Genomic DNA, 27,953 nt, shown 5'->3' with positions numbered 1-27,953 from the left:
AAAGATCCTCAGAACTGAATGCGCTGCACACGGGTAGTAACGCAGATTACATACAGGTGAAGAGACTGCAGCCACAACTCTTCCACAACTCATGCTCTTTCTCTCAAATATGAGTTTTCAGGAGCGACCTGTCTCAATAATCTTTCTGTCTGTTCTCTGCAGGTTGTGGTGATAAAGATGAAGGCCATGCAGGGGATTTTCTTGACTCTGCTGTCTGTTCTGGCAGCGAGCGCTCAGGTGTTGAAGTTCGGCAAATGTCCCAAACCAGCTGTTCAGGCCAACTTTGATGCTTCCAAGGTTAAGGATTGACTTGCCTTTGCTTCTGCGACTACATTATGTAACTAAAGTGTGACGACCTTGCCTGTTTGGAACAAAAAGTAAACGTTTTCTTTGTGTTGAAATCCTGTGTTTCCTCTGCAGTACATTGGTAAGTGGTATGAGATCATGAAGCTGCCAACATCCTTCCAGAAAGGCCAGTGCGGCACTGCCACCTACAGTCTGAAGAGTCCTGGAGTCATCGGGGTCCTCAACAGTGAGCTGCTGTGAGTGCGTGCTGCCTAAATGCATACATTTCAGATTTTAGGGATTGCATATATTCCTATTCTTAAGAAAAATAAGAAAAAAAGGTACTGCTTAAACTCATGAGATTTGAAACTTAAAGTACTCGGCAGTTGTTGAAATAATTATCAGAGCAAATTCAAATATTTATCTTTGAAATTTTTGTGCAATTCCACAAAAAACATCCCTTTGATGGAATCCTGGGCCCAAATCCCTGCACCATAAACACACAGGATCACCAACTGATCTTCAACACTGTTTCAAGTTAATGAAGGAAAATGATTTAGTGAAATTAGAAAAAAAAATTAAAAACAACTAAATGAATTTGTTATCTTTTTTTCTTAGTGATGATGGAACCATTAATTCTATCGTCGGCTCTGCTAAAGTCAAGAACCCCTCCGAGCCTGCCAAGCTGCAGGTCTCCTTTAATGGTAAAGAAGTTGTATTACAACTATATTCAAGTTCTGTAAGTCAATCTGAGTAGTTACGTCTGTGTGTGTGTGTGTGTGTGTGTATATAATGTATACATAATATCCTTTCCTGCAGGAACTCCTCCTGGACCCTACTGGGTGCTGTCCACCGACTACGAGGGTCACTCTCTGGTCTACGGCTGCACCGACTTCGGCCTGTTCCGCATCGAGCTGTCCTGGATCCTGAGCAGAGAGTCCACTCTGTCTGAGGAGACCGTCGAGGAGCTGCACAGCATCCTGTCCTCCATTGGCATCGACGTAAACAAGATGGTCCCCACCAACCAGGATGAGACTTACTGCAGCGCCATGAAGGAGATGCGCCCCACTCTGTAGCTACCTTATGTGAAGTCAATGCAATAAACCTGTAAAAACAAATGCATGTTGTGATGTGTTTTTGTCTTTAGACCCACAGGGCTTATTCAGAACTAGGCAAATATGTACTACAACTCACATTTCATACACTTTTTAATAATCGGTGTGAAACATGCACATCTTCTTTGTCCAGTTAAGTCCAAATAACTGCTAGTGGGATTTCTGCCTCAACTTTTTTAAATCTAAAATAATCGTCAGTTCAGCTTCTCTCCTGCTTTCTAATCAAAGTTTGAAAATGTTTTGGTAGATTATTTCTCTATTGTCAATATATTTTAGACAAAGTAAGAAACATGCATTTTTGAGATGAGCAGCACATCTGATTATGTGGGTTACGCCCATGAAAAATGTGCCAAATCTTCTCTGGCAATGCTAAACAGCCAGATTGTTCTTTGCATTTCGCCCAACTTTCCAGCGTTTACCCTTGACTGTTTTCCCATTGACGTCCCCGCCTGGTTGGATTGTTCGACCTTCTGTCCCCCAACCACGAGATGTTTGCTTTGCCTCTGCTCTTGTAAATTGGAGACCGTTTGCCTGTGTGCCTTCTGCCTGGGAATAAACGATTCACTGTGTCCGTCGTACTGCTCCTGGGTCCATACCTCACCACTATTAGAATGGTACACTATCAATAGTCACAGAATCATAATTAATGTTATTTATTCCTAAAAAGTTGCCACTTTAAAACAACTCTCTTACACTCTGTTTACAATTGTAAATAGGCAGTAAAATATCCAGTAAGAATTACTTTAGATTTAACAGCGTATCAAGTTAGCTTGTGATTATTTGTTAAATGTGCACTTTAGACAAAGTATTGAAGATTATGTGCAGATTACTGACAATCTTTCTTGCGATTAGCAATAAACCCATTAACCAAAGAAAAGAGACGTTGTGCGTGTGAAAACAAAACCGCAAAGATAAAAGTTAATCAGTTATCAATACTGTAAACACCACCAGAGACCACCAAAGACTAGAGAAAGGACTGCAGACTAAAACCTGCACTGCTGTTTACACACGTTTATTGCATTGACTTTGCATGTGACACAGTGAGAAGTACAATCACATGACACAAACAAGAGTCTGCGGGCCTTCAGACTTCATCAGGTCCGCCTCAGTCTGTTTACTGGTTCATGGCGCTACAGTAAGCTGCATCCTGGTTGGTGGTGAGCAGCTTGTCCACATTGACTCCGATGGAGGACAGCGTGCTGTGCAGCTCCTCGAGGGTCTCCTCGGGCAAGGTGGGATGTCTGCTCATGATCCAGGCAAAGTTCACATGCAGCACGCCGAGGTCAGTGCAGCTGTAGACCAGAGAGTAGTTGTCGTAGTCGGTGGACAGCACCCAGTAAGGAGAGTGGGGAGCGCCTGGTGGTGTAAAGGGACAGGAGAGTCGAGTGAAGCCATTTCCGAAATTGGTGTGAATCTACATCTGAAGAGCAATCTTTGCACGTTTAGAATACATTGGATGCTCTTACTCTCAAAGAAGGAGACCTGCAGCTTGGCAGGCTCAGAAGGGTCTTTCGCTGTGGCAGAGCCACTGATGAAGCTAATGGTCCCATTAGCACTGTAAGAAACAAAAGATAAGTATTAACAGCATAATAAATCTGAAGTATGACGTAAAGTAGTTATTATGGTCCCTTTTCAGAGAATTATATTATAATTCAGGTAAACATATAAGCAGCCTTTTGAATTGTGACAGATGGTTTATGTGCAGCACATTTCAAGTACTTTACATACTGTTGCGTATAGTTCAATCTACAGCACAGCATCATCATATTGACTGTATGTTTTGTTTGCATAGAGTTTATATGTAAAGCCTTGTATTGTATAGAGTAGCATAAAAAATGTAATACTTAACTGAAATAACATTTTCTTAATATTATATTTTAGTCATTGAGTAAATGTAAATTACAATCATTTCCGGGAAGGAATATGTACGAGACATATAGTTTGAACTAATAGTTGTACAAACATAATTCGACTATGTAACCAATTCCAACTGTTACAGGTTGCACAAAACATGTATTATTGAACATTTATTCTGTTTAGCTTGGACAGTAAAATAAACCGCCTTTATATCTCATTTATAGCCTTTAAGTGGGACTTTTGTGGGCCAACTCTTCATAAAAAAAAACACATTTTGATGCAGGCGGAGCACTCACAGCAGTTCGCTGTTGAAGACACCAACGACTCCAGGGCTCTGCAGGCTGTAGGTGGCAGTGCAGCACTCGCCCTTCTGGAAGGCATTCGGCACTCTCTGGAAGTCGTACCACTTACCGAGATACTGCAGAGCAAGAGCACAAAATTAAGTCATTGTTCAGGAATCTTAAGGGTTGAAGTGGGAATTGTCACCCTGGGAGGCCTAATTTCTTCAATTCTGTAATTTAAAGTAAAGAAAATGACACAGAAATGCTGCTTTGTCCACACAGTACATATTGAAGTTTTTTTTTGTTTGTTTTTTAAAAAGATTTGGTACCCTGGCAGTATCGAAGTTCTCCTGAACGGCCGGCTTGGGGCATTTTCCTGGCTTGATGAACTGAGCGCTGACCGCCAAAACGGACAGCAGAGTGAGGGAAATCACCTGGATGGCATTCATCTTCTCTCCACAACCTGGAAAAAAAATACTTTGGGTTATTTAGATTTCAGTATTAACGATAATGAATTATTTAGATATTCACAAAAGGAGACACCTGCTACTTGCTTACCTGTATTACTGGGGAGCAGTAAGGTTATGAGTTTTGCTGGGGATTTTATAGATCAGTTTTTCACCAACTCCTCCTTCATATTTACTGCTGAGGTCCTTTTGAGAAAAATGGGAGAAATGGCACCTGTTCCCATTTTGAAAAAAAAACCTGATAAGTTAGTGAAGTGTTATACAACTTCATAACTTTGTTTTTATGACCAAATACCTGCAAAACTAATGACATTCCCAAAAGCCTCAGTTATACTTTGCGTTTTGTGCTTTTTAACAAATGTTAGCTAGCTCAAAACAAAGAAAATGAACGGAGTAAACATGAGTTAGCATGCTTTAAAGATGACCAACCACAATTTAATGTTTGGCAATTGTTGTTTTTTCTGTTTTATTGATGACCCCAGCAACAATCACTATCTGTTTTTTTACTGCTATTTGGAGGGAAAACATAAATGTTTAAGACGTCACTTTTGATTTTGACCAATGAAAATATTTTTAAGGTCGACCAAAAAAGCAACACATTGCTTTGCCTGTTTGCTGTTCGTGTGAAGGTTAGGCCGTCTTTATTTATGCGTCTTAAACAACATGCTGTTTGCTCGTTTGCATCAAATCCAGTGAAGAGGTGTAACGGGACAACCGTTCTTTACCCAAAAAAGAGCACGGCCTTGGCGTCAGTCTCCTACGTAACATTAGCATGTTAGCATTGTTCTTACTATGTTATTGTTAACTTACTAATATTATCATTGAGCGCTAAAAGTCTTATTGCAAGTGTATTAAATGAAATATCTATCTTTACAGGCGATGTTTAACCGTAATTCAACATTAGTGAGAAAGCACATTGTAAAGCATTTTGGAGGCCTACTTTACTTTGTATACTTAACAGAAAATCTTAAATGTAGGACCTTTAATATTTTTACAGAGCGGTATTGTTACTTAATTGAAGCATCTAGGTACTTCTTCAACCACTGCCTCAAAGATATTCACTGTGTCAGTGATTATTTCCTGAGTGTAATACAACCAGGGTCTTTGTCAGTTATTTCAGGGTTTCTTTATCCTAAAGAATCCTACCTGGGATCTCACGATAATCGAGACCTAAACAAGATTTCCACAGAGGGTAAAAGATGTATTCTAACACCTTTGAGGAGTTACAGCTTTGTTGCTGGATAAAAGAACACCAGAAACGCAAACGATCCGCACGCTAGATTGTTTCTGTCATTAGAAGATGGACTGTTGTCTGCGCTGATTCAGTGATTATATAGCCGGGCCTGTTTCTGGACGTTAAACCTGCTCTGATCCCTTCGCCTCACTGTGACTCTATAATGCTGGGTGCAAAGAAGACGGACAGAAATCCCTCATAAAAAGCTTACAACGAGAAGATTCTTTAATTAACGGTTTAGATGTCCTAATGCGCTGCTCTCTTAATTCCTAAGCCCTTTATTACTCTTTTCAGTCAAAATGATCAACCCACTTGTTTTTACAGCACAAACACATGTTCCTCAGATATGTTTATGTTTAATTGGGGGAAAAAAGGAACACTAAAAGTGTCGAAGTTGTGAAGAGAACTTCATAAATTCTATAAATTAATTAGAAATAAATGGTACAGTTTTAAGAGGTCCAGTAACTATTCGAATGAATGAAACTATGAAGATGTTATGATTGTTAACGGTATCCCTCCACCAAACAAAACACACATCCAGCAGCAGCAGATCTCAGAGAAAGGTCCACAATTACCAGGTCCCACCTGATGAACACACCTGGATCACTGAACAGAGAGGAGACTTCACCTTCCTAACACAACACATTCACGTTTCTGTGTCTCTGTGCTGCAGCATGCAGAGGGCAGAAGATTGAATTTGAGGTAATGGAAAGTACTTTAATGGTGTGATAAGTGATTTCCTGGCTCACATGAGACCCCTTCAACACTAAAGGATCATCATTTTGATGTCACAGAGTGCCAACGCTTTGATAATGACCAGGTGCACCTTTTCATGTTTTGTCAGAAGGGTAGCTGCAGAAAAGTGAGCTGCACTGTGCTCATCATCGGCAGGTAATTTGAGGAGGAGGAGGAAGAAGAAGAAGAAGAAGAAGAAGAAGAAGAAGAAGAAGAAGAAGAAGAAGAAGAAGAAGAAGAAGAAGAAGAAGAAGAAGAAGAAGAAGAAGAAGAAGAAGAAGAACTGTAGCATTTGGTAGAGTAGATTTGGAGCGGATGACAGAAAAACACATATGCAAATTAAATAAGTCTGGAAGTACATATGAACAAATTAAAATAACTAAGTATGAAAACTTGATGAATAACATGAGATATAATAAAAAACAATATAAATAAATAGGTGGGGACTGGTGACCTCAATGTTTTAAATACATTTAATGTAAGTTGTAAGTTTAATGCAATTCAGTTCAACAGCATCACACACAGCTTGGTGTGCCTAATAAACTGGACACGTGTGCAAACAACACAGTGGATCGCTGACCTCTAGCATCACTCAACTCTCCAGGACCTCTTTGCTGTCTCTGCAGACTGTAGGAGCCGGTAGAAACACCACACTGGCCCCTCCTTCATACCATGTCTGCTGTTAAGCAAAATTACCTCTCAGCCCCCCAACTGTGCACACCTTTCTGCCCACCCGGCATTAAAGAAAAGATCATTCAGGGCATGCTGTAAGCGGTTGGTGATCACAAACTGTCAGATTAAGGGGTCTGAGAGGATCATCCGGCCAACATTTAGTCGGATTTCTAGCAAATTACCACCAAGCATGTTTGGGCACCCCGGGGAGCTCAATAGTTCTGACACCCAGACGAGACATGTGAGGAAAAAACAAAAACAAGACAGTTGGATTTTTAAAGTCTACCACCAGCATCATGTAACTGCTCTGCATGTGGCCTTAGAGGAGTTAAGAAGAGGTGGGACAATTTACCACTGGAAAAGGAAGCTAAGCATTTAGGTGTCTTAACTATGGTCTAAAGTGCTAACAAGGGATTAGTGAGGTAAACGTTGAAAGAGGTTTAGCACTCCATGCTTACGACCAGTGCTGCTTCAGTAATTACACATGAGTTGCGAGGTGCTGCAAGCAGTTGGATGGGAGATCATGGTGATGTCAGGACAGGGAGGGCTTACCGCAGGAGATAAGGCCATCTAATGGAGATGAAATGAATCGGTATTTAAAAGGTCTTTTTTAGTTAAGGCAGTTAGCTGGCAGCACACAGTGCCGTTAGTACAGTTGGCTGGTTAGCGGGAGGCCATTTGCAGTATTTGGAAGTGAACGAGGGACAGAAGTGAGACACAGTTTGTGAGCTGACCAGAGGTTGTTTTTTTTTCCTTTTCCACTTGTTATTTTTGCCTGAATTGAAAACCAATTCCAAGCTCTGCTCACTGGTGTGAACTTGAAGGTAAGTCCATTAAAACTTCCTCTTTAAATATTTATCCGTCCATTTTCTGTCTTTGTAATGGATTTGTTAAGTTTGTATTTTAGCGGTTGTACGTCACATTAACCGTGCAGTTTTCCTTTTTAAGGCACAAAATCTACATAGTTTATTCCAGTGTATGCAATATAAGTCTAATGCTTCTGTATGAATATGTATGCATATGAAATATAACAGTAGCAACCTCAAAATTCAATGCACGTAGCTGAATATTTTCATCACAATGCAATAAAAATGCAAAACGTTCAAATGGTAAATGTTTCCATGCATAATGCGAGCAGTAAACTGCATAAAAGGCGACTGATCCTTCAGTAAGTGATTAATCTCAAGGCCAATGTGATTAGAGGAACAGCCTTGAAATCTGGATAATTAACCTAATCATTAGCCCAGATTCTGTAAATAGCGCTTATTAAAATGAAAATTATGCAAAAACACACATGGTTCTTATTAACTGTGATGATCTGGGTCTCCAATAAACCATATATTTCCATACAGACTTATTGATATTATTTAATTTGATCCTTTCAATTAGTTTTTAAAAAAAAATGTCATGTGAGGTTTTCACTCCACAACTAATTCTTAAATCAATGCCACCTTCAGCTTGTCGCTTCAAATTCTCATAAAATCTAAACCGCTTGTTGTAACAGACAGAACATGACATAGCTTTAGCATGTCGTGTTAAGGGGGATTAAGAAGGACGAGACAATTCTTCTGTCTTGTCTGATATGACCTCCTCGGGGCTCCATCTACGTCGTCAGCAATTTTTCCCTTTAATTCATTCTTGTAAGGAGATTAACCAGGCAACAGCAAATCCAAGGAATCCAATCCCCGGATTTGGCAGCTGCGGTGTTGCCTCTGTTTGGTGAGGAAATGAGGGACAAGAGTTGTTAGAGTGCACCTGTAATGACACTTTCACTCACGAAACGCTGCTTGAAACTCCCACGTAGGATCCAGTAAGAAGTTTGAACGAGGTCCGGTTTGATATATTTGGTTTATGTTAAGTCTACAGCTTCCTTTATAAGATGTAAAGCAAAATCTAAACAATGTGTTAGCAGTAAGCAAACAAGCTTTAGCAAAGTATTCTTCATAAGCATAGCCGCACTTTGTGTTTCTCACGTGTTATCTTCAAATTAGAGTCACAGAGCTAAACATGCGATTTGCCTTAAAAAAAAACTGAGCACCCAGGGTTTTAATGTGGGAGATGAATGGTGATTAACACTTACAACTGCTCTATATTCACAGAAGCTTAAATTCTCTTCAAAACATCTGCATGGATTGTTGCACAATAAAAGAGATTTTTAACCTCTTACCCAGATTTGTATCAGAAATATTCACTCAGTTTGCACAATGTGAAACAAAATGTAAACAAATATTTTCAGTAGCATGATTAGCAAACTTCTCCATTTCAAAGTCTCCAGTCGCACTGTGAGTTTACAAAAAGCAGTTTCCCAATATTTGTTTGTATTGGCAAGCTAAACATCATAATATGTTTTTATGAATATGTATCTTTCCAATATTTGACATTTTCATGCAAAATAACACGTCAATATGTTCGCTTGATGAGAGAAAAAGAGCAGGCTCATGTCATTTCTGGCTGTCTGATGGAAACAGCCACAGCTTTGGGGCGACTGTGGTGCAGTGGTGAGCAGGGGTCCCCTTTCAACCAGAGGGTCGGCTGTTCAATCCCCGCTAGCCAGGATTGATGTGTCCTTGTGCAAGACACTTTACCCTAAAATTGCTCCGGTAGCTGTGACTAAGGTGTATGAAAGTTAGATAGTTCTGAGGTGGCACCTTGCATGTGTGAATGATTCCTATGTAAAGTGTCTTTGAGTATTCAGAAAAAAAAACCTATATAATTTAAAACCATTATTATTAACTTGAGAAAGAGCTGAAACATATTTAGTTATTGTGCAGCAATTTGAATTATTGTTTTTATCCAGATGGTCAGGTGATTCCTTTGGGATCATGGGACTATTCAGAAGGTGCTTTTCAAATATCCTCTTGTATCATTTTTTCAGGAAACTGGCAGCTTAGCTCTGGGACTTGCATGTATTGCAAATGCATGTGGTTTTCCTGACGCAACAGCTGTTCAGTTTTTCACTATTTTCTGTTTCTTCAGAAACAGAAACTTATATTTCTTGGTTTCCATTTTGGCTAACCCTTTCTATATTACAGTTTTAATTGTGTAAGCTATTAAAAATGTTGTTTTTTTTCACAATATTACATATGAAAAGTGTAAATCATTAACTCCCAGTGTAGAGAATGTGAAGGCAATAACACATTACACAACGCCCTGAGGCTCAGAGCTTAGGGCCCACTTGGGAATTAAAGAGGCATAAATGTTGAAGTACATTTCTTCTCATTTGCTGATGCTAGCTGTTATGACATTGGCAGAGAAGTAGGTGAAGACAGGGTGCATGTGTTTGCGCCACATAGCTTCACATAAACCGATTGCATCCCCAGATTTATCCCCAAGGTGTTTTTAGGACATCCTGGGAGCTAATGGAGCTAATAGGCTTAGCACTTAGGGTGTATTGTCCGGGATGCTTACAGGCAAGGTTTGCAGAGGGTAAAACTCTAAACGTGCGGATTACCTCCAACACATCCCTTTAAAGTGCTGTATAGCCAGGACTTAGCTAATAGGATCCTGGGGGTAACAGGGGCCTGGGAAGGTGGGGATGGGGGTTGGACGGGCCAGCAGGGCGGTCTCAGGCAGGTCAGCAGATGTAGCTAGCAGACTGTTGCAGGACTAATAGGCGGATTACAGCCCTCAGATTAAATGAGCTTCAGAGGGAACTTGAGGGACTGCGGATAATGCTCAAGGCCTCGGGGCAAGTCTTATGACAGCATTTCTCTTGGGGGAGGCGGCGGCATGTAGCGTAAAGAGATCAGTATAAACTAATATAATATGAAGAGTGGGTGGTGACCTTCTGTGCAGACTCAGATTCAACCACCCATAACCATATTGCACACCCTGGTCCTGGATTAGCAGAACTGGATTATTGCGCTGTCGTTTACAGTATCATATTTTGTAATGGGATTGCTGCAGTGTTGAAGGCTAATTGGAGGTGTCTAAGTCGATTGTGCTTGTTTACACAAGCTGCTGGCTCAGCCCAAAACAATATGGCCATTTGGAGTGTGTGTGTGTGTGTGTGTGTGTGTGTGTGTGTGTGTGTGTGTGTGTGTGTGTGTGTGTGTGTGTGTGTGTGTGTGTGTGTGAGTAAGTGTGCTTCTATGACTATACTTACTAGGACCAGATGTTCTGGTAAGGATGGAAAGATGAAAAAAAAATTACATTTTAAGAGGTTAGTATTAAGGTTAGGATTTGGATTTAGGTGTTAAACTTAATTTTAGGATTAGGTTTAAGTAACGGTGAGGGTAAGGGTTAAGGTTGGTTAAAGATTAATGCTTAATGCTAGACTGGAGGTAAGAGGTGAGAAAAAGGATCAAAGGTTAGGTGTGTGTGTGTGTGTGTGTGTGTGTGTGTGTGTGTGTGTGTGTGTGTGTGTGTGTGTGTGTGTGTGTGTGTGTGTGTATCTATTTTTTGTGTCTGTTCTTATTTAAATCTAAATATGTCATCTTCACAGCTCTGCTGAAATACAAACACCACATGACAGTCCTCGTGCTGTTAAAATTTTGTTTGATTGGTCGAATGGGTTTTTCCTGAGGGGTTTTATATAGTATGTGTCTACTTTTGGAAAATAACAAGACAGCACGTTGGCCATAATTAGACTCTTAAAGCATAGCCAGTTGCTGCCTCCTTGTGGCAATAATAAGAAATTACAAAATGCACGCATCCATCCAAAATGTCTACTTTAAAGTTATAAATAATGCAGTATTACAGTAATTAGTAATCAAAGTAATTGATATATGTTCCATCATCTTTTTAAACTTCAACAGCCTTCAGGTTGTGTGTGTCATGACCCCACGAGAGCAGCTGAGGAAGATGACAGCGCTGGGAGAGCAGGGGACTTTGGACGAGAAGCACTGGTACCGTCTGGTCAACGGCATGTCAGCTGGAGGTGAGGAATTAAAACATGGCGGAGACGAGGCAAACAACAGCATACAATATCGATCAAGGAATCACAATTTCTTTTTCCTCACATTTCATGAATTGTCTAATCTGGAGCTCTAAACCAACTCTAAGACCTTGACAGCCATGTATTGATTTTAGTGGATTGTGCTGAGTGCTGAGTTGCACCTGCAGTCTCCAGCTTTCACACTCGCTGCACGGCATTCAGCTAAACTGACTTCCCCGACCTTTACTGACCTGTGGGTATTTATTTGTTCTCGTGCAGAGCTGAGGCAGAGGCAAGAGTTGATTATGAGGAACCAGATGGCCATGGCGCCACAGATCCTCTCCCAGGGGCAGCAGAGGTTACAGGGGGTCCCAGCGCAGTACGAACCTCGCTTTATGGAAAGGTCTGTACCTGAATACACGCTTACAACTCAAAAGGGTGTGGCTCTCTGGTGAAGGGCATCCTTGAGAATTGACAGATGCATTTGGGAAGAAGACATGGATACTTAAGAGAACTATCTGATGCATGTTTCTGTACAAGGAAAATGTTATGATTGGGAACTAAATGTAGCTCAGTCATAAACAAAACAGCAATTATGCATGTCATCAGTCTCTTGATATCGCGTCTAGCTGACAGATTTTTCCATGTTTTTCCTTCATCAGGGAGATGGTTCCCCCCTCCGAGATGGTCGCATCTGATGCAAGACAAATGCACATGGGCCCTCACCTGGGCCCACCTCTACCTCAGCATGCCAATGTCATGCCCGGGAGAGCTTTCCCTGGAGCAGGTGAGCGCGGCCCGATTTAGTTTCATACCAGAAAAAAATCCCACTATGTCCGTATCATCTTGAGGAATGTAAACAAGCGCTAACAGTTTGTCTGCCTTTTGTTTTTTTTTCTCAGCTGGCTATGGCTTCTTGCCCTCAGAACCCATGGAAACAGTTGCCCGGCGACAGGAGTTCATTCACAAGCAAAATATAGCCAGGTAGTGCGCGCACAACATCATCAGCATCTCACAGAAACATTCAACCTCCACACACGTCTGCGTCACATTTTGCAGACTACAAATGAGACATATCATGCATTGTCTGAATTGAAATTGTGACGATGTGGCTCCGTCAGTACTGTTGCTTAAATGTGTCTAATATTTGGGTGTGCTCCTGCTCAGAATGGAGATGAATGCCATCCTGCACCAGAAGGAGCTGGAGAATGCCCACCAGAAGGGCCTCATGGGAATCGATAACCCTATGTCGTACCCTTCCAACCACATGGCGTTCAGAGGTCGTCAGCGCATGCCGGACGGCCACGACGTCTACGTCCACCGTCCCACCCTGGATGAACTGCACTCCAACAGCATCCTCATGTCAGCCAGCCCTTACCCACCCATCAGCACACTGCACAGAGAGAGGGGTCGCAGGGCTGGCAGGAGGCCCAACGTCCACAAGAGCACAGAGAGCCACGTGTCCAACCTGAAGGGCCAAACCGAAGATAAGAGTGTCGAGCAGAGCCCGGGAGCCACTTCGGGGGAGGAGAAAGAGGTGGAGGCAAAGGGGGACATGGGAGAGGAGTGTCCCACCAGCAAGGCGCATCATCAAGCAAAACTAGACTCTGAACTCTCTGCAGGAGGCAGGAAGAACTACAAAGAGGGGGAGCCAGGTCTCCGTAAAGCCTGTGTGAACAGTCAAGATGGGTCGGACGTGGCCAACAGTGGTGCAAATGATAAAGACTTATCCAATCAATGCTCAGCTTTCCAGGAGAAATTCCTGTATCCTTCCACCGGCGGAGCACTCACAGGCATGCCTTACATGTTCCCAGTCCCTGGAAATGGTTTCCTTCCACCAGGTGAGTTTCTAAAGATAGATTACTATCTATTATTTTGACAAATCACTTCATGTTAATATTACAGCACCAACAAAGATGTATGTCGTTATTTTTTCCAGGTCCACCCAATCTCTTCCTCAACAGTGATGAGGTGTCTGAAGACATAAGGAAATGGACAGTGAATGATGTTTACAACTTCATCAACAGCGTACCCACATGTTCAGAATATGCTCAGGTGGGTTTCTGCAAGTTTTCTGTATCTGTCTTTACTCTTTCTGTTGTGTCTTTGTTGTGCTAATGTTGTGTGAATTCACTACGCAGACGTTTAAGGACCACATGATTGATGGGGAGACCCTGCCCCTCCTGTCAGAGGAGCACCTACTGGACACACTGGGTCTAAAGCTGGGACCAGCTCTTAAGATCCGCTCGCAGGTAGGAAACACAAAATCTGACTAATCCATTCAAGACTTGGTCTCTTCAAAGATGGGATGTGTGCTCTTTTAAAATGAATCTCGAGCATGCCTCGCAATAACTCTTCTAAAAATGTAACTTTGGTAAAGCTGGTCCTGGCCTTCGTCTCCGTTTTTGAGTCCGTCATCAATTTCACTAACAGATTCCAAAATATGAAATCACACATTTGCGTCAGTAGTGTTTAAAAAAAATCTGGAGGATACAATACATACTTTGTCGTAAGAACCAATTTGAGTCGGGTAAGAATAAGAACAACATTTAATTTGCAATAGATGTAGTCTGTGCAGAGTATGGCAACAAATAAAGTGTAAATAAATTATATTAATTCAGCTAAATTTTACCTGATGAATGATCTTATCCGGTGTTCAGTAGGCTTTTTTTCACAGCAGACTTGTCATAAGAAAAAAAACTGGTTTAACAATATTCTTGATGGCTCATTATATTCAAGTAACTCAGTGTGACAAGAAAGTAAAGCCGCTAAATATAACTATTTTAATGTCCTCTGTGAAAAATACCTGTGGAGGAACATTATACTGCTTGGATTCTTGCACTTCCTGTCCACTACATGCAGGTCACCCATCAATACTTTAGAGACTGACAGGGTTGCAAACACATGAGTAATTTGCGTCGACTGTCTTTATTCCTTCACAGGTGTCCAGGCGTATGGGCAACATGTTGTACATGATGAACCTGCCACTCTCCACCTCCACACTGCAGGCCAATCCGGAGAAGCCTGCGGACCGCTCATCAGAGGTTGGCTCCCCTGTGAACTGCAACAGCGAGGAGATGATGGCGAGTCCAAGAGACCCTGATGTCCTCAAGTCCACAGAGCAACTGCATGAGACAGAAAACAATTCCCCTCCATCTGCCAGCAGTGAGACAGCCTGATCAGAAGTGATAAAGTGGACCTCACCAGCCTGCACCTACATAAAGCTCTACCTGACGGCCACAGTCAAGGGTGTGTTTACATTATGATTATGACAATATGATGGATCGAAGGTTGTTTTTTTAAAAATATATTTGCTACGTTTTTTTATGCACAAGTTCACACTTAGCCAAGGTATATGCTAAATATTTGTACTATATATATATATATATATATATATATATATATATATATATATATATATATATATATATATATATATATATATATACATACATGCATATATTTTTAGAGAAACTGATGTGAGAGTTATGAGACATTAAGACGGTCCAATAAAATGTTTCTTTTCTTCTTTACATTACAGACCCCTAAACGTCTGACTGTAGCTTTAAACGTTCTTATTTTTCGAGCTGCTAAGCGTCATGTTTATCCAAGGGCATAATAAGGACCATAGAAATAATATGGGAATGGTTTTATAATCGAATAATGAAATACTTAAGTGAGATGTTTGGATGTTTGATACACTTTTGTGTTTCTTGGATTGTAAATAAAGTGTTTTTCTACCTAAAACACCAGTACTGGTGTGGCTTGGAATACATAATTGAATATTAAGTATCACATATTATAAGAAAAAAACTATGAAGCCTTTATGGACGAGAGGTCGTCCAATCGGGCTACATTTCCAAGAGCAGAAACACAAAGAAAATGAAACGGTACAAACAGTAAACAAAAAACAAATTAAGTGTTATGACATAAATTCATGATTTTTCAAATGTGAAAAGAAATTAGTTAAAACAATAAAGTTACTTTCTACTTAAATAAACAGAATAAATTCAAAGTTAAAGGTACAATTTGTACCTTTACTTGTACTTCAGATGTGTACTGTAATTACTTTCCACAACTTATAATACATATATTGAGTTATATTATAATTTAAGAGATATGAACATATGCATAACGATCATACAAAAAATGCAACAGAAAGAAGAGAAGAAGAGAAGAGAAAAAGATTGTCCATTCCACATGTGAACGAAATTACCGTTAATCGATTAGTCTCGCGATACTACACATCGTGCGCGTGCGCAGCGACGCGCGCGTTATAGGGAGCTGAGTTGGAGGATCATGGCGGAGCGCAGGAGGCACAAGAAGCGGATCCAGGTAACATCACTTATTTCATACGAACTACACGCCGTGCACGTTAAAATACAACAAATAAGACCCACGCGCGGGTTCATGGGCGGCTGTGAGATGTCGGTTAACGTCTGCGTCTTTACTGGGCGACGTTAACCGGCGGCAGTTGGAGCCAGATGATGGCTAACCGTCGCTAGCATTAGCTGGCAAGGCAAAAACAAACGTTAGTTAGTGGCTGTCTTTCGAGGAGACGTTCCGCAGCTCACTCTGATCGTTGTTACCTGGGAGACATTGTACACACGAGGAGAGGGGGTTTTGTACTTTCTTGCGAGCTGTCTCCACAGCCCAGCATCTTTGTATTCTGGTTGAACCGGCTGTAAAGCTGGACGTGTTCAGGATAAGCTGCGTCAGCTCTGAACCTGGACGTGCTTTTCCATAAAGTGAGACAATCTGCGGGGGTTTTAAGTAACGAGGTAACGATGAAACATAACAACTGTGCAGCAGGAGCGCGTTAAATAGCGGAGCGTTGGTTTCAGTCGAAGCAACAGTTTACAGAGTGAGTGGCTCCACGTTCAATCGACACGTCACTCCGTATTATAATAAATACACAGTGGTTAGAGTTGTGGATCCCAAGACTTTCCTCAACACAGTTGTTCTTCTGTCCTCCCATAACTACACACGATCATTAGTTGATTAATGTCACGTCAAGAGTCACGTTTCAGTTGGCATTTTTTGCACAAAGTTAGGATCTAGCTTAGCAAAAAAACTAAGCTTGTCGTTTCTATTAGTTAGCCTTAGTTAAGTCATTTGTGTTTCATACCATAAATATGGCCATAGTTTGCTTATATCAGATTAAACTAGAAAGGGAACTAGATTAATTATACTCAGTATTCTCAATATGCAAAGAAAATACTTTTTTAGTATGCTTTTGTTATGTTCACTATTGCTTTACAATGCAGTAAATAGGTGGAGACATTTGCACTTGATGGGTGGAGCAGGACTGTGTTTACGTCATGGTGCTCAAACGTAGTCAAAGTTGATTGACAATGTTTTCCTAAAGTTTAATTTTTAATGTTAAGGTGTTGGCTACATTATCTGCCAAGATAATTGTTTTTGTTGCTGCTGTTCAGCATGAGGCACATTTTAATAATATGATACTAGTATTTTTGTTTTGAAATGTTATTCTTGTGCTGCTAATTGGCTACGACTGCATTGTGTTGTGCATCCTTGTGTTACATAATGACAATACATTATCCTTGAATCCCTGGATTACAACATACGTTGCTGTCTTTGTGTAATTGGTAGTTGCATTGATAAGTTGCAGTTTGATTGATCCAGCGGTACAACTATTGTATAATTCTCTGTATGTTGATTTTATACTAGTTGCAGAACATACTAAAGGAATTATTATAGTACATATTGTACAAAGTTATGATGTGTGGGTTTGAATGGAACACTGCAACTGTGTACCACAAAGCAGTTGGATGAAGTAGGATAAATTACTTTGGCTCAATGTGCTGTTATCGTAGATTAATACAATTGTAGAATTTGCGTAATGCCAGGTATCAAGCTAACATTGTCATATCTCTTCTCTTGCATAACACTTTAAGTGTACCGCAAAAAAATTACCAATTTCCTTACCCATCATTACACAATAATGTTCTCTGTTTAAATGGATTTGTGTCCAATGATGTTACTTTAATACATATTTGGTAGGTTAGGTAAATCGAGCTGGCACTAGTACACGTCTTAGTATGACACAGTACCACAAACTAAAGCCCCCATAATAACCACAATGTGGAATTATCAACCCCTCTCTAAAATACGTTTTTATCTTCATAGAAGTTCGATATATTACCGTATTGTTATGTGTGACTGCATTAGTTTTAGCTATCTAATACACTGACAACTGAGTTTAGTTATCTTGTCTGTTTGAGTTCAGTTGCATAACAAACACACTGCTCTTTGATTTGCAAACCAAAAGAGGCTTGGCTACTACAGTGCATATAATTCCTCTTTATTTTTTAACACTATTTTTAACTTTGCTTTACATCACAGCATCAAAATTGATATTAAGCCAAGATTATTATTTAAATGTTTGTTTGTTCATCAGTTACTTGGTTCACCTTCGATAACTAATGCTCTCTAATTCAACAGGCTTGCAATAATTACATCCATGAAGGTTATACTGTTCAGCTTTAAGGGATTCTATCCACTCCATTCACATCAGTGACGGTAGAGTAAATATTAGAAACGCTTCTCTGTATGACAATAAAGTTCAACAGAGCCTAAAACTCCAGCTTACAAAAGGATCACACATGAATGAATCAACGACATCGCTCTGAAACAGTTGCAACTTCATAATCTTGGATAGACCAAAGTTGTTGCATTAGTTTGTGGTGGGTGTTTCTCATAATCACCCCAACTAAGTGTAGGTTTCTGCAAGTTCCGTTGCATAACAACACATACTGTTTATCTCTATTTGCCTTTAAAGATCACCATGCTGCATTAAACAACCGTTATCTCTTTTTTTACATGACTCTTTTGGATTTTTCACCTGCCATTTAATTATTTTTTAGGACCAGTACTTTGGTGTTGGTGTGGACCACAATAAATCTGCCTTCACATACTATGGTTGTTAGACCAGAGCAGCTAATCCTCATGTGATCAAGCCAGGTAGATCGTATAGACGGTGACGGGGGGCTTTTCGTGTCGGGGTCTCGTGTAACTGAGCCGTGTGACTGATATACCTGGTCCTTTAAACAAAGGCTTGTTTCATGGCCTCGTCTTCCTCATGTTGTCGGCCATAGCCAGCTGGACTGGATAAAGCAGCTCTGGCTTTCATTGTGCTGATCCTCTCATTCCCTCCGTGTTGGCATGTGGTTCAGTGCTGCAGGCGGGAGGATGTCGTTTGGCAACTCTCTGTTATTGCTACAGATAAACATCTTCACTATGTGAAACTGAATATGCCACCAAAAAAAAAGAGAAAGTATACCGGTAATCGTAATGATAGGGACGACCAATCTGATACCAGTGTGTTAAAAATGAGAAATAGATTTTACAAGATTACATTTGATGATAATGTTATAATTTACCATTACGAGTCATTTTTACTCAACCGAGTGATTCTAAAGCAATTCTTACATTTGCAACACGAGTTAATCTAAGACAGTAAGAGATCTGTAATGTTGATGATTTGATGCATTTCCTTAATTCTACAATCCAAGATGTTGTTCAAGGATTTTTAGTGTTGATAGTGTCAGTTCAATGGCATAATAAAGTAACACATCGTTGACTGACTGTAGTTTTGTTGGTATGTGTGAATTTTTGTTGTTCTTTTGGGTCTGCAGGAGTTGAGCGAACCCACCAAGGAGGAGAAGGCGGTGGCCAAGTACCTCCGATTCAACTGCCCGACCAAGTCCACCAACATGATGGGCCACCGAGTCGACTACTTTATTGGTCAGTGCCGAAACACCCAGTGGAGTGGGAATTAGGAGATCGACCCCTGCCTTCTGTTTTTTTAAAACATTTCTACATTTCATTTAGCTGACGTTTTTATCCAAAGCGACTTACTACCCTTTCGTATGTTCTGTAATAGCAGGCAATCATGGTGTAAGTAGGAAACTAGCTAACTAGCCAGCCCCTAAATGAGTCAAAGGGAACAATGAATGCTTCTTCCACACACTCCCAGCAAAGGAGAGCACCGTGCTATTGCTAGATAATAAGTCTTAACACTGATTCATCAGATTTTGTATTGTGCTGATCGCTTAATTTCAAGTCCTTAGAAATGACAGAACAGGCTTTTGCTGTGCTGTGATTGTAACGCTCCACTGGTTACATATAATGAGCCAACGATAAATACAACATGGCCTTTTATATAGATGTATAGTGGCTTATTCTGAATGTATAGGATACAACACATTTTAATGCCATTGTGTACTGAAGGCTTGGATTACTGTCGGGCTTGGCCCCTCACGTGGTGAAATATAGGAAGGAATCAAAACGCATGAAACAATGAGTGCAGGCAGGTAGCCCATCCAATCATTTAATTCAGCTTGTTATTTTCTGGCCCTGTACCACTCTGTATTTTTTTAATGTCCATCTTTGTATCCCTTCAATTAGCCTCCAAGGCGGTGGATGGTCTGCTGGACTCCAAGTGGGCCAAAGCTAAGAAAGGAGAGGAGGCGGTGTTCACCACCAGGGAGTCTGTCTTGGATTATTGCAACAGGTCAGCTGTTGAACACTCTGCAACTCTTCTTATGTTGTAGTTAATTATTTATATTCTAAAACAAGGTATCCAAGCATTTTTTACATACGTTTTTAATATGGTCACTGGAATATAAAGCTATTATTTTCTTGATTTATCAATTGAAAACTGTTATCAGACATTCCCAAACTCTAAGTAGATGTCTTAAAATTGCTTTATAATCAGTTTTCTCTCATAGAAGAAGTAAAATACTATGACTGACAGTCTTTGTTACTAGTAACAAATATACCAATACAATTTTGTAATTTTTGCACGCACGAAAAGACATCGATTCCTCCATTATACAAAAAAGATGCTGAGCCCTGGAGGCAGGAAACAGACATTTTAATAAAAGCACTTTCAGTCTTGCAGAGCGTCCAACTTACAAATGAAATGATTTCTTTGTTGCTATTTGAGCATAAACTCCTTCACATGACCTTTTCTTCAAACAGTGATGATTTAAACTTAAACATTAGTAAATAATCAGCCCTTATAACCAGTCATTCTCCTCCGTCCTTTGTAGACTCCTAAAGAAGCAGTTCTTCCACCGGGCTCTCAAAGTGATGAAGAAAAAACCAGAGAAAGACATCAAGAAGGACGAGGAGAAGGAAAAGGAGAAAGAGAAAGAAAAGGAGAAAGAAAAGGAAAAGGAGAAGGAAAAAGAGAAGGAGAAGACTAAGGGCGACAGTGGCAAAGAGGAGGAGAAAAAGGGGAAGAAGGACAAAAAAAAGAAGAAAGAGCCGGAGGCTGTTGAAACCAAGAAAGAGAAAAGTGTATGTGAACCAACCCTGTTGACCTCTATGTAAAATAAGTATTACTATTACTACCTGTCTTCATAAGATAATGTCACTGTTGGAGGCTTTTTTTAAACGTTGCAATTAAGAAATGGGAATTATTAGTTGCTGCACACCCTTGTTGTTTACTGGTAAACATCACAATAGTTGAACTGCTTTGACAGTAAATGTGTCCATCTGAAACAAGGTGTTGCACAATTCAGACTCCCCAGGGTGTGTTTGTTTTATGACCAGTTGGAGTTGACTGTAAAGGGGCGGATATTGACTTTGCTGTTCACAGATCTTTAGATTCAAGAGAAAGAAGAAGCTTGGTCCGTCCATGTTGTCTGGTCTGTGTAAATATTAATATGTATAGCCAAGTTTAAAATTATCAGGTCAGATTTTTTTTGTGGGCTAAATTGAGCTTGACTTTGACCGACTGAAATGCTGCTTCCAGTGGAAACTTCCCAATAACATCAACACTCCAAGGAAACTGTAAATTGTAATTTTTTACACTTCAGTTTTTGTAAAGCGTAAATCAATAAGACAATATGTTAGTGAGTAAGCTTTGAGGGGCGGGCAGGTGGATTCTGTTATCATTCAGATACAGACAGACCAGATGTTTCCAGTCTTTGTGCTCAGCTAAGTTAGCATGCGGTATAGTTTCAGTCTGTCTCTCTGACTAATACAAAGGTCACACTGTCACAGGAGAATATATGATTTGTCAGCAAAATACAAATAATATTTGTTTCTTTTAATTATGAACTCTCACAGGATGACAGTCCTGGATCCCCAAAGAAGAAGAAAGAGGGGAAGAAGAAGTTTAAACTGGAACCTCATGACGAACAGCTGTTTCTAGATGGAAACGAGGCGAGTGTTCTTAGTATTCTTGAAAATATCAGCAAAATGTTTAGGATCCTGAAAAACATCAAAACCCAAAATGTGCCTCTTTTCATCAGGTGTATGTGTGGATTTACGATCCTGTTCATTTCAAGACATTTGCCATGGGACTGATACTCGGTGAGTTAGAAGTTAAAAAAAAATCATAAATAGAGGTTCTTTTTTTTTTTTTTAACAGGAACTGAATGAGGTGTTATCGGTTACTGATTGCAGCTGAGTTGACTTTTTTTGTACACGGACCATCTTTGTGTGTGTATTCTGTCTTTCAGTCGTCGCAGTGATAGCAGCCACACTGTTCCCACTATGGCCAGCAGAAATGCGTGTAGGAGTTTACTATCTAAGTGTCGCAGCAGGCTGCTTTGTGGCCAGTATATTACTTCTTGCTGTTGGTAAGTACATGTACTTCATAAAGGCACTGAGCCCCGCCCCACGCTGCTACCACGTCAAACTATCTGCCATGAAGCACACGCTGTCTCTGACTGCACCCCTTTAATCAATATTATCACATTTTTGGAGAAACGAAAAGGGGATTTTTGAAAGAAGCAGACAGAAGGATCTACAGTATGCATTTAAATTTGGATTAGAAGATAAATATTGAAGCTAGAGATCAGTGTAAACTGATCATGTGTTCAGTAACTTGTGTCACGTAGAATCACTTGTTATCGAGGTGCTAATGTACTCATCTCATTTTAATTTTACATCGAAATGTGACGTTTAAGGAACCTATAGCTTGTTCCAACCTCTACAGGTAACAACCATGACGAGCTCCAAATCCACAAAACCCACCGGAAAATTAAAAAAATAATAATAATTTGGGACATTTTGTGAAAACGGAACAAATGCTGATTCTGAGAAGATAGGCTACATGATAACAACTGTGATATAAGGGCCATATCTTTTGGGAATGTACCATACTAAGGCCACATGGACACATTTAAAGGATTTATTTAGAATGTAATAACACAAATTTAGTCATTAGGAGCAAACTGTTTGTGTAAAGACAACACAGCTGTTTACACATGGAAGCAATTCACAATATTTATTAGGCAAAAAACAATGCATTTGTCAATAAGTGATATCAAAAAATAACACATTAAAAACTAAATCTAAATACACAAATAAAATGTGATGATTAATGATTTGAATGCCACTAAAGTTAAGAGAAGTATATTTGATACATTTAAATTGCTGAAGACTTAAGTTAATCCCATATATGCTGTCACCTCTGTCTTCAGCCCGCTGCATCCTCTTCCTGCTCATCTGGCTTGTGACCGGCGGTCGCCACCACTTCTGGTTCCTCCCCAACTTGACGGCAGACGTCGGTTTCATCGACTCGTTCCGGCCGCTCTACACTCACGACTACAAAGGGCCGCGAGCCAGCAACAAGAAGGGCTCGGACAAGACGGACGAGAAGGACGGCGAAGGCAACAAAGCTCAGAAGTCAGACAGCGACGAAAAGTCAGACAGCGAGAAGAAGGACGGCGACGAGGAGGAAGAGGAGGAAGAGGAGGAAAGCAAAGAGGCCGGGGAGAGTAAAGAAGCAGAGGGAACGGGGGCGGACCGCCATTCAGACACAGACAGCGACCGCCGGGAGGATGAAGGCTCGCAGCACAGCAACGGAAACGACTTTGAGATGATCACCAGGGAGGAGCTGGAGCAGCACACAGAGGAGGAGGAGGAGGAGGACGACGACGACGAAGAGAAGGGGGAAGAGGAGGAGGAGGAGGAAGAGGATGAGGAGGAGGAGGAGGGGGAAGAGGAGGGAGGCGAGGAGACGAAAGAGAGGAAAGAAGGGGGTGAGACGAAACCCCAGACTGCTGAAACATAAACTTCTTACAATCGCATCACTCTCCACTGTTTCTCTCTGTCCTTTCCTTCCTCCTGTGATTCCAGGACTTGCTACTCCGGCCTCTCTGAGAAGGTGCTCCGCCTCTTCTTCTTCCAATAACAAATACCGATAGACCAGTACCGGGATAGACGCAACGGGTTAAAGTAGACGGCCACGACAAAAACAAATCTAAAAGAAGCCTTATGGTGGCTCTGATTCCTCCCACCCAAATGTTATTTATGTTAAAATAAAAACTGCCACCAAAACGTTCGCCTGAGGAAGTTATCAACAAAAACACACCAGACAGCAGTCTGTCTTTGTCTCCTTTTTTTTTTTCCTTCATCCTTTTCTCAAGTCAAGTTTCTTTTTGTGTAATTTCAACTCTCAATATTTTATTTATGTTCCCTCTCTTTGTTTACATATTACTTGTGGATGTGAGGTCAAAGCCAGATCTTGGATACAGATGGTGGAGGAAAGCCATCGTGCTAAACTGACCAGTAAGCGGAGCCGTGCTGGTTCCTTTAGCCCCCGCCCGTCCGATTCTTTTCCCATCGACATCTTTGAGCTCCATGTTGTTGGTACAATCAGGTTAGCCAGAAAGCCCCTGGTCCTTTCACGGTGTTTTGGTAAGACAGCATGGCAGAGCTTAACATCCTGTTGAATGCCAGCACGTCCGATAGCTTTCTCAGGCCGCCTTTAAAGCAAACTGACCTGCATTGAAACCTAAACCAAGCCAGATGGACCAAATCCTGTAGTTTACTCAAATGAACCTACAGAGCGTGGCTGGATGTACTATGAAGGCAGAGTAGTACGGCTCCTTGAGGTACTTGCCATTTTCAGAAAGGAATAATGTTCTTTAAATGGCTTATAATCAGAGCGCAATCCTCAACTAAGTCTAAAGTAGTTTATGTTTATTAATGTGGGACTCGTCTATCAGAGTAAATGTGAGCAACTGGGACACAGCTGCCATACTTCATTTTCTTTTTCAAAAAAAGATTGCAGCATTTGTTGTACAACTACAAAGTAAAATATATTAAGTTGACTGATTACCTGTCTATTTGCAAACAGAACCAGACACAAAGTAAAACTCTAGTGCCAAACACGACTAATGTTATGCATGCTGATTTATTATGGAGAGTGGGGTGTAAAAGGGAGGGGTATGCTTTTGTTAATTTGTTCATATTGTAACCGCAGTGTCAAACTCCTCAAACCTTTCGCATCATTAATAAATATCAATATTTTAAAAAAGCACAGCACAAGGTTGTTAGTGTGTAGCTAAACAAAGATTTTTGGTCTCAATGAAACCGTTTAAAAGGTGTTTGCACTAGACTCCCATCCAAACCAGTTCTGTCTAGTCTCGCACAGTCATAGTGGAAGTCGTGGCACTGGTCCACTGACCAGACCAGTTTAATTTCCTGTCAACGCCTGGACTCCCAGCTTTGGGCCAAACTGTTCCTTCACTTTATTATCTGGCTAAAAATGTCTTGAGTGCCCTTTTTAGTCATTGTGAGGATTATATTTATGTATAAAAAATATAAATCTATCATTTATATATGGATTCTATTACTAAATCATATGTGTGTATACATACACAATTATTCCAGTCTAAGAAACGATACAACTTTATTTCTTTTGTATTAGGTTTAATTGTATTAAGAGTTTGTAATATGCATTTTTGTTTTTATATGATCAGAAAAAGCAAACTCATTTTAATTTAACATCTGGGATTAGAAAACAGTGGGGATTTATTAGCTAAACACAATTGTATATTTCTTTTTTTTTTTTCTACATCACTAACCTTAAACGTGTGATCTGGTTGGTTTGTGTCCACATCTGTATTTCACATCTGTATTTCTGTCTCAACAAATGGTCAAAAACAACACTGCTGGTTCCCAGTTAACCTGACGTGGCAAAAAACTCAATATCTTAATATATTCCACTCTGCTTCCTGTACAGTCATTTGTTTTGCCTCAACTCACTTGGACTGTATTGAGTAGTTTGTTCCGTCTCCTGTAATCCCACTGAGGTTTGTAGCTCTGTTACTTTCTAACTCGCACCCTTCCATGTTTATTTTCTAATGTCATCCACAAACGGGCAAAGTGCATCTCTGTGTCCTGAGTTGTCAGTTGCTGTACTCTTAATATTGGCATAACCACAAGAGTAAAAAAAACAATGATTTTCCCAACTGTTCTGGGCTGTCGCACAGTATCGGTCTTTTGTATATTGTAGTATTATTACTCTGTATGCTGCTGCTTCTCATCACACATTTCTGAGGGAAATAAAAAGTGAAATTGTAAAATCTCAATGTTTAATCTCCAGTCAAAAACTGTCTTTTGATCCAGTTGTCAACGGTTGGATCAATATCATTCTGAAATACTGTCTCATGCAATATTGGAGTATAATTTAATAAAACTGGATGTCTGGAAATATATCTGTATCTTATCATTGCAATAAAAATATAGAAAGCACACAAGTATTGTCATATTTCCCTGCAATGTTATGTATTTTGGCATTTCTTGATGGGACAAAATGCTGTTTGCAACAAAACATCCTTTTTTATTATTGATATTTGGTTAAATACTGTAAAATCCGATAGACTGAGAACCACAAAGACCTTAAACATTTTAAGCAGGTAGTGTCTGCTGGAGGCTTTTCAACAATGGTAATGTACTTTAAAAACAATTACCGGTGTCCTTTTCAAATTATAAAAATAAAAGGTCTGGCATTAATCGATTTCATTAAAACATGAAGACTTTTTCAACACTAAAAAATGGCATTTTTATAACTTGTGGTTTTTATTTCTTAACATACTGTACTATTACTTTTGAGACATAACCTGACTTCTTAACATACTATATTATTGCGTTTTATGGGTTCACATGACTTTTATAACAATTTTCAATATACTGTACAATGACTTGGTTTTGACTGTTTGACATACTGTGCAATGATTTCTTTAATAGGTAATAAAATATACCCGTTAAACAAGCTACAAAATGTAATAACTAGATAAATGGTATTTAAGACTTTCTAAACTTTTTAAACAAGAACCTTAATTGGTATATTGAATTTTCAACATCGTTAAAAACCCCAGAGATTCTAGACTCGTCTGTTGGACACCAAACAAATCTTCATATCGTCACTTTCCTGAAATAATGGCCGAAGTCATTTTTTCAGGTTTTTCAAAAAAAACAAAAAAAAACAACTTGACCAAATGTAAAAGAGGTGCACGAGCTGCCTCTAGACACACTGCACAACAGGTATACTGTAGTACCGGTCAAATTATGTTATGATCACTAATATTATGTTTGAGTGAGATTTTCATTGACAAAAATGCTTTGGCAAAAATAAAATAGCCTAAGTCACATAAGTGATGAATCACATGATCTGTTCAGCTGAGGATGGAGGCGATTTAACTACTTTAGTATCATGAGATGATTTTAGGCAAGAAAATATTTTTTGTAAAAGAATTTACATTATTTTAGGACGGCGACGATATGTTAATAATAAAACATTTTTTTAAAAACTACTAGCCTACAAATCCAGTGCTTCAGTGCTCTGTAATCTAATAGGAATTAATTTTTTGGCGCCAACTCAAAGTTTGAGTTCACACAAAGATCAGACTGAACAGAAAAACCGGGTGAATATTTACACTTTATTTCAGCCGTACCACCTTTCACGTCGACAGTTTAATGATCATGAAAATAACATGACTGGTGGAAGGTTCTCCATCTTGTTCTATTTAGTTTTGTTCTACATCATGCAATCTGACTTGTAGAATTAAAGAAGTGGGGGGAAAAAAAATAATCAAAAGAACATTTTTTCAGGGTTGGCTATGAATTGTACAATATCTACATAAATATGACATTAAATAAATGTACCCTTCAATCTTTATGTACAAATTTACATTTACACTTTTTTTTTATTTTGCTTGGAAGCAGTGTTTTTCTAACTATAATCCCCCAGAGTTTCTGAAAGTAATGCCTTACACACTGAGTGTTCCATCTCAAAACAGAATATTATTTCATAATACACTGCCTGGCTACAGGCAAGATGACAATGCCAGGATTCATTAGGCTCAAATTGTGAAAGAGTGGTTCAGGGAGCATGAGACATCGTGTTCACACATGGAGTCCAGACCTTAACCTTGTTAATGGACTGCAGATGCAAATTAGCGATAGCTAAAATCTGGTACTGTGCATCAAATGGTAATACATTTATGTTTTAACTGTACGTGGAGAAGGTTTTGCGCAGCGGTCAGACTCTACCATCATCAATACAAGATCTTGGTGAGAAATTAATGCAACACTGGATGGAAATAAATCTTGTGACATTGCAGAAGCTTATCAAACCAATGCCACAGCCAATGCGTGTCT

The 27,953-nt window shown here is 39.9% G+C and overlaps 4 protein-coding genes across 6 annotated transcripts; 3 read left to right on the top strand and 1 right to left on the bottom strand.

The window, feature by feature from the left end:
• Positions 1–144: 144 nt before the first annotated feature.
• On the top strand, positions 145–1,361 carry LOC137802740 (apolipoprotein D-like). The gene is made up of 4 exons (XM_068600828.1): positions 145–297; positions 421–542; positions 904–989; positions 1,105–1,361. Exons 1-4 carry the CDS (start codon positions 178–180, stop codon positions 1,359–1,361), a joined length of 585 nt encoding a protein of 194 aa, XP_068456929.1. The 5' UTR covers positions 145–177.
• A 1,153-nt stretch (positions 1,362–2,514) lies between these two features.
• LOC137782152 (apolipoprotein D-like) lies at positions 2,515–6,714 on the bottom strand. Its single transcript, XM_068571288.1, has 5 exons — positions 6,696–6,714; positions 3,868–4,001; positions 3,554–3,675; positions 2,867–2,955; positions 2,515–2,756 (listed from the first exon to the last, which is right to left on the bottom strand). The coding sequence occupies exons 1-5, from the start codon at positions 6,712–6,714 to the stop codon at positions 2,515–2,517; spliced, it is 606 nt and encodes a 201-aa protein (XP_068427389.1).
• Positions 6,715–11,109: 4,395 nt separating this feature from the next.
• On the top strand, positions 11,110–14,707 carry samd7 (sterile alpha motif domain containing 7). The gene is made up of 9 exons (XM_068571473.1): positions 11,110–11,183; positions 11,404–11,525; positions 11,802–11,925; positions 12,185–12,309; positions 12,425–12,506; positions 12,690–13,363; positions 13,462–13,577; positions 13,664–13,774; positions 14,465–14,707. The coding sequence occupies exons 2-9, from the start codon at positions 11,423–11,425 to the stop codon at positions 14,699–14,701; spliced, it is 1,572 nt and encodes a 523-aa protein (XP_068427574.1). The 5' UTR covers positions 11,110–11,183; positions 11,404–11,422; the 3' UTR covers positions 14,702–14,707.
• Positions 14,708–15,737: 1,030 nt separating this feature from the next.
• On the top strand, positions 15,738–26,004 carry sec62 (SEC62 homolog, preprotein translocation factor). 3 transcript variants are annotated; one of them, XM_068566410.1, is made up of 8 exons: positions 15,738–15,857; positions 19,181–19,289; positions 19,953–20,058; positions 20,600–20,849; positions 21,624–21,719; positions 21,809–21,869; positions 22,019–22,138; positions 22,985–26,004. In XM_068566410.1, exons 1-8 carry the CDS (start codon positions 15,822–15,824, stop codon positions 23,575–23,577), a joined length of 1,371 nt encoding a protein of 456 aa, XP_068422511.1. In that variant the 5' UTR covers positions 15,738–15,821; the 3' UTR covers positions 23,578–26,004. The 3 variants fall into 3 exon arrangements, with proteins under 3 accessions (XP_068422511.1, XP_068422520.1, XP_068422530.1); XM_068566419.1 differs by lacking the exon at positions 15,738–15,857 and adding an exon at positions 16,022–16,386; XM_068566429.1 differs by lacking the exon at positions 15,738–15,857 and adding an exon at positions 18,362–18,506.
• The last annotated feature ends 1,949 nt before the right edge of the window (positions 26,005–27,953 follow it).

This window comes from Clinocottus analis, unplaced genomic scaffold, assembly GCF_023055335.1.
Source record: "Clinocottus analis isolate CAN_PGR_092001 unplaced genomic scaffold, fCliAna1.0.p SCAF_11, whole genome shotgun sequence".
Lineage (NCBI taxonomy): Eukaryota > Metazoa > Chordata > Actinopteri > Perciformes > Cottidae > Clinocottus > Clinocottus analis.
This window is presented reverse-complemented; position numbering and strand designations above follow the sequence as displayed.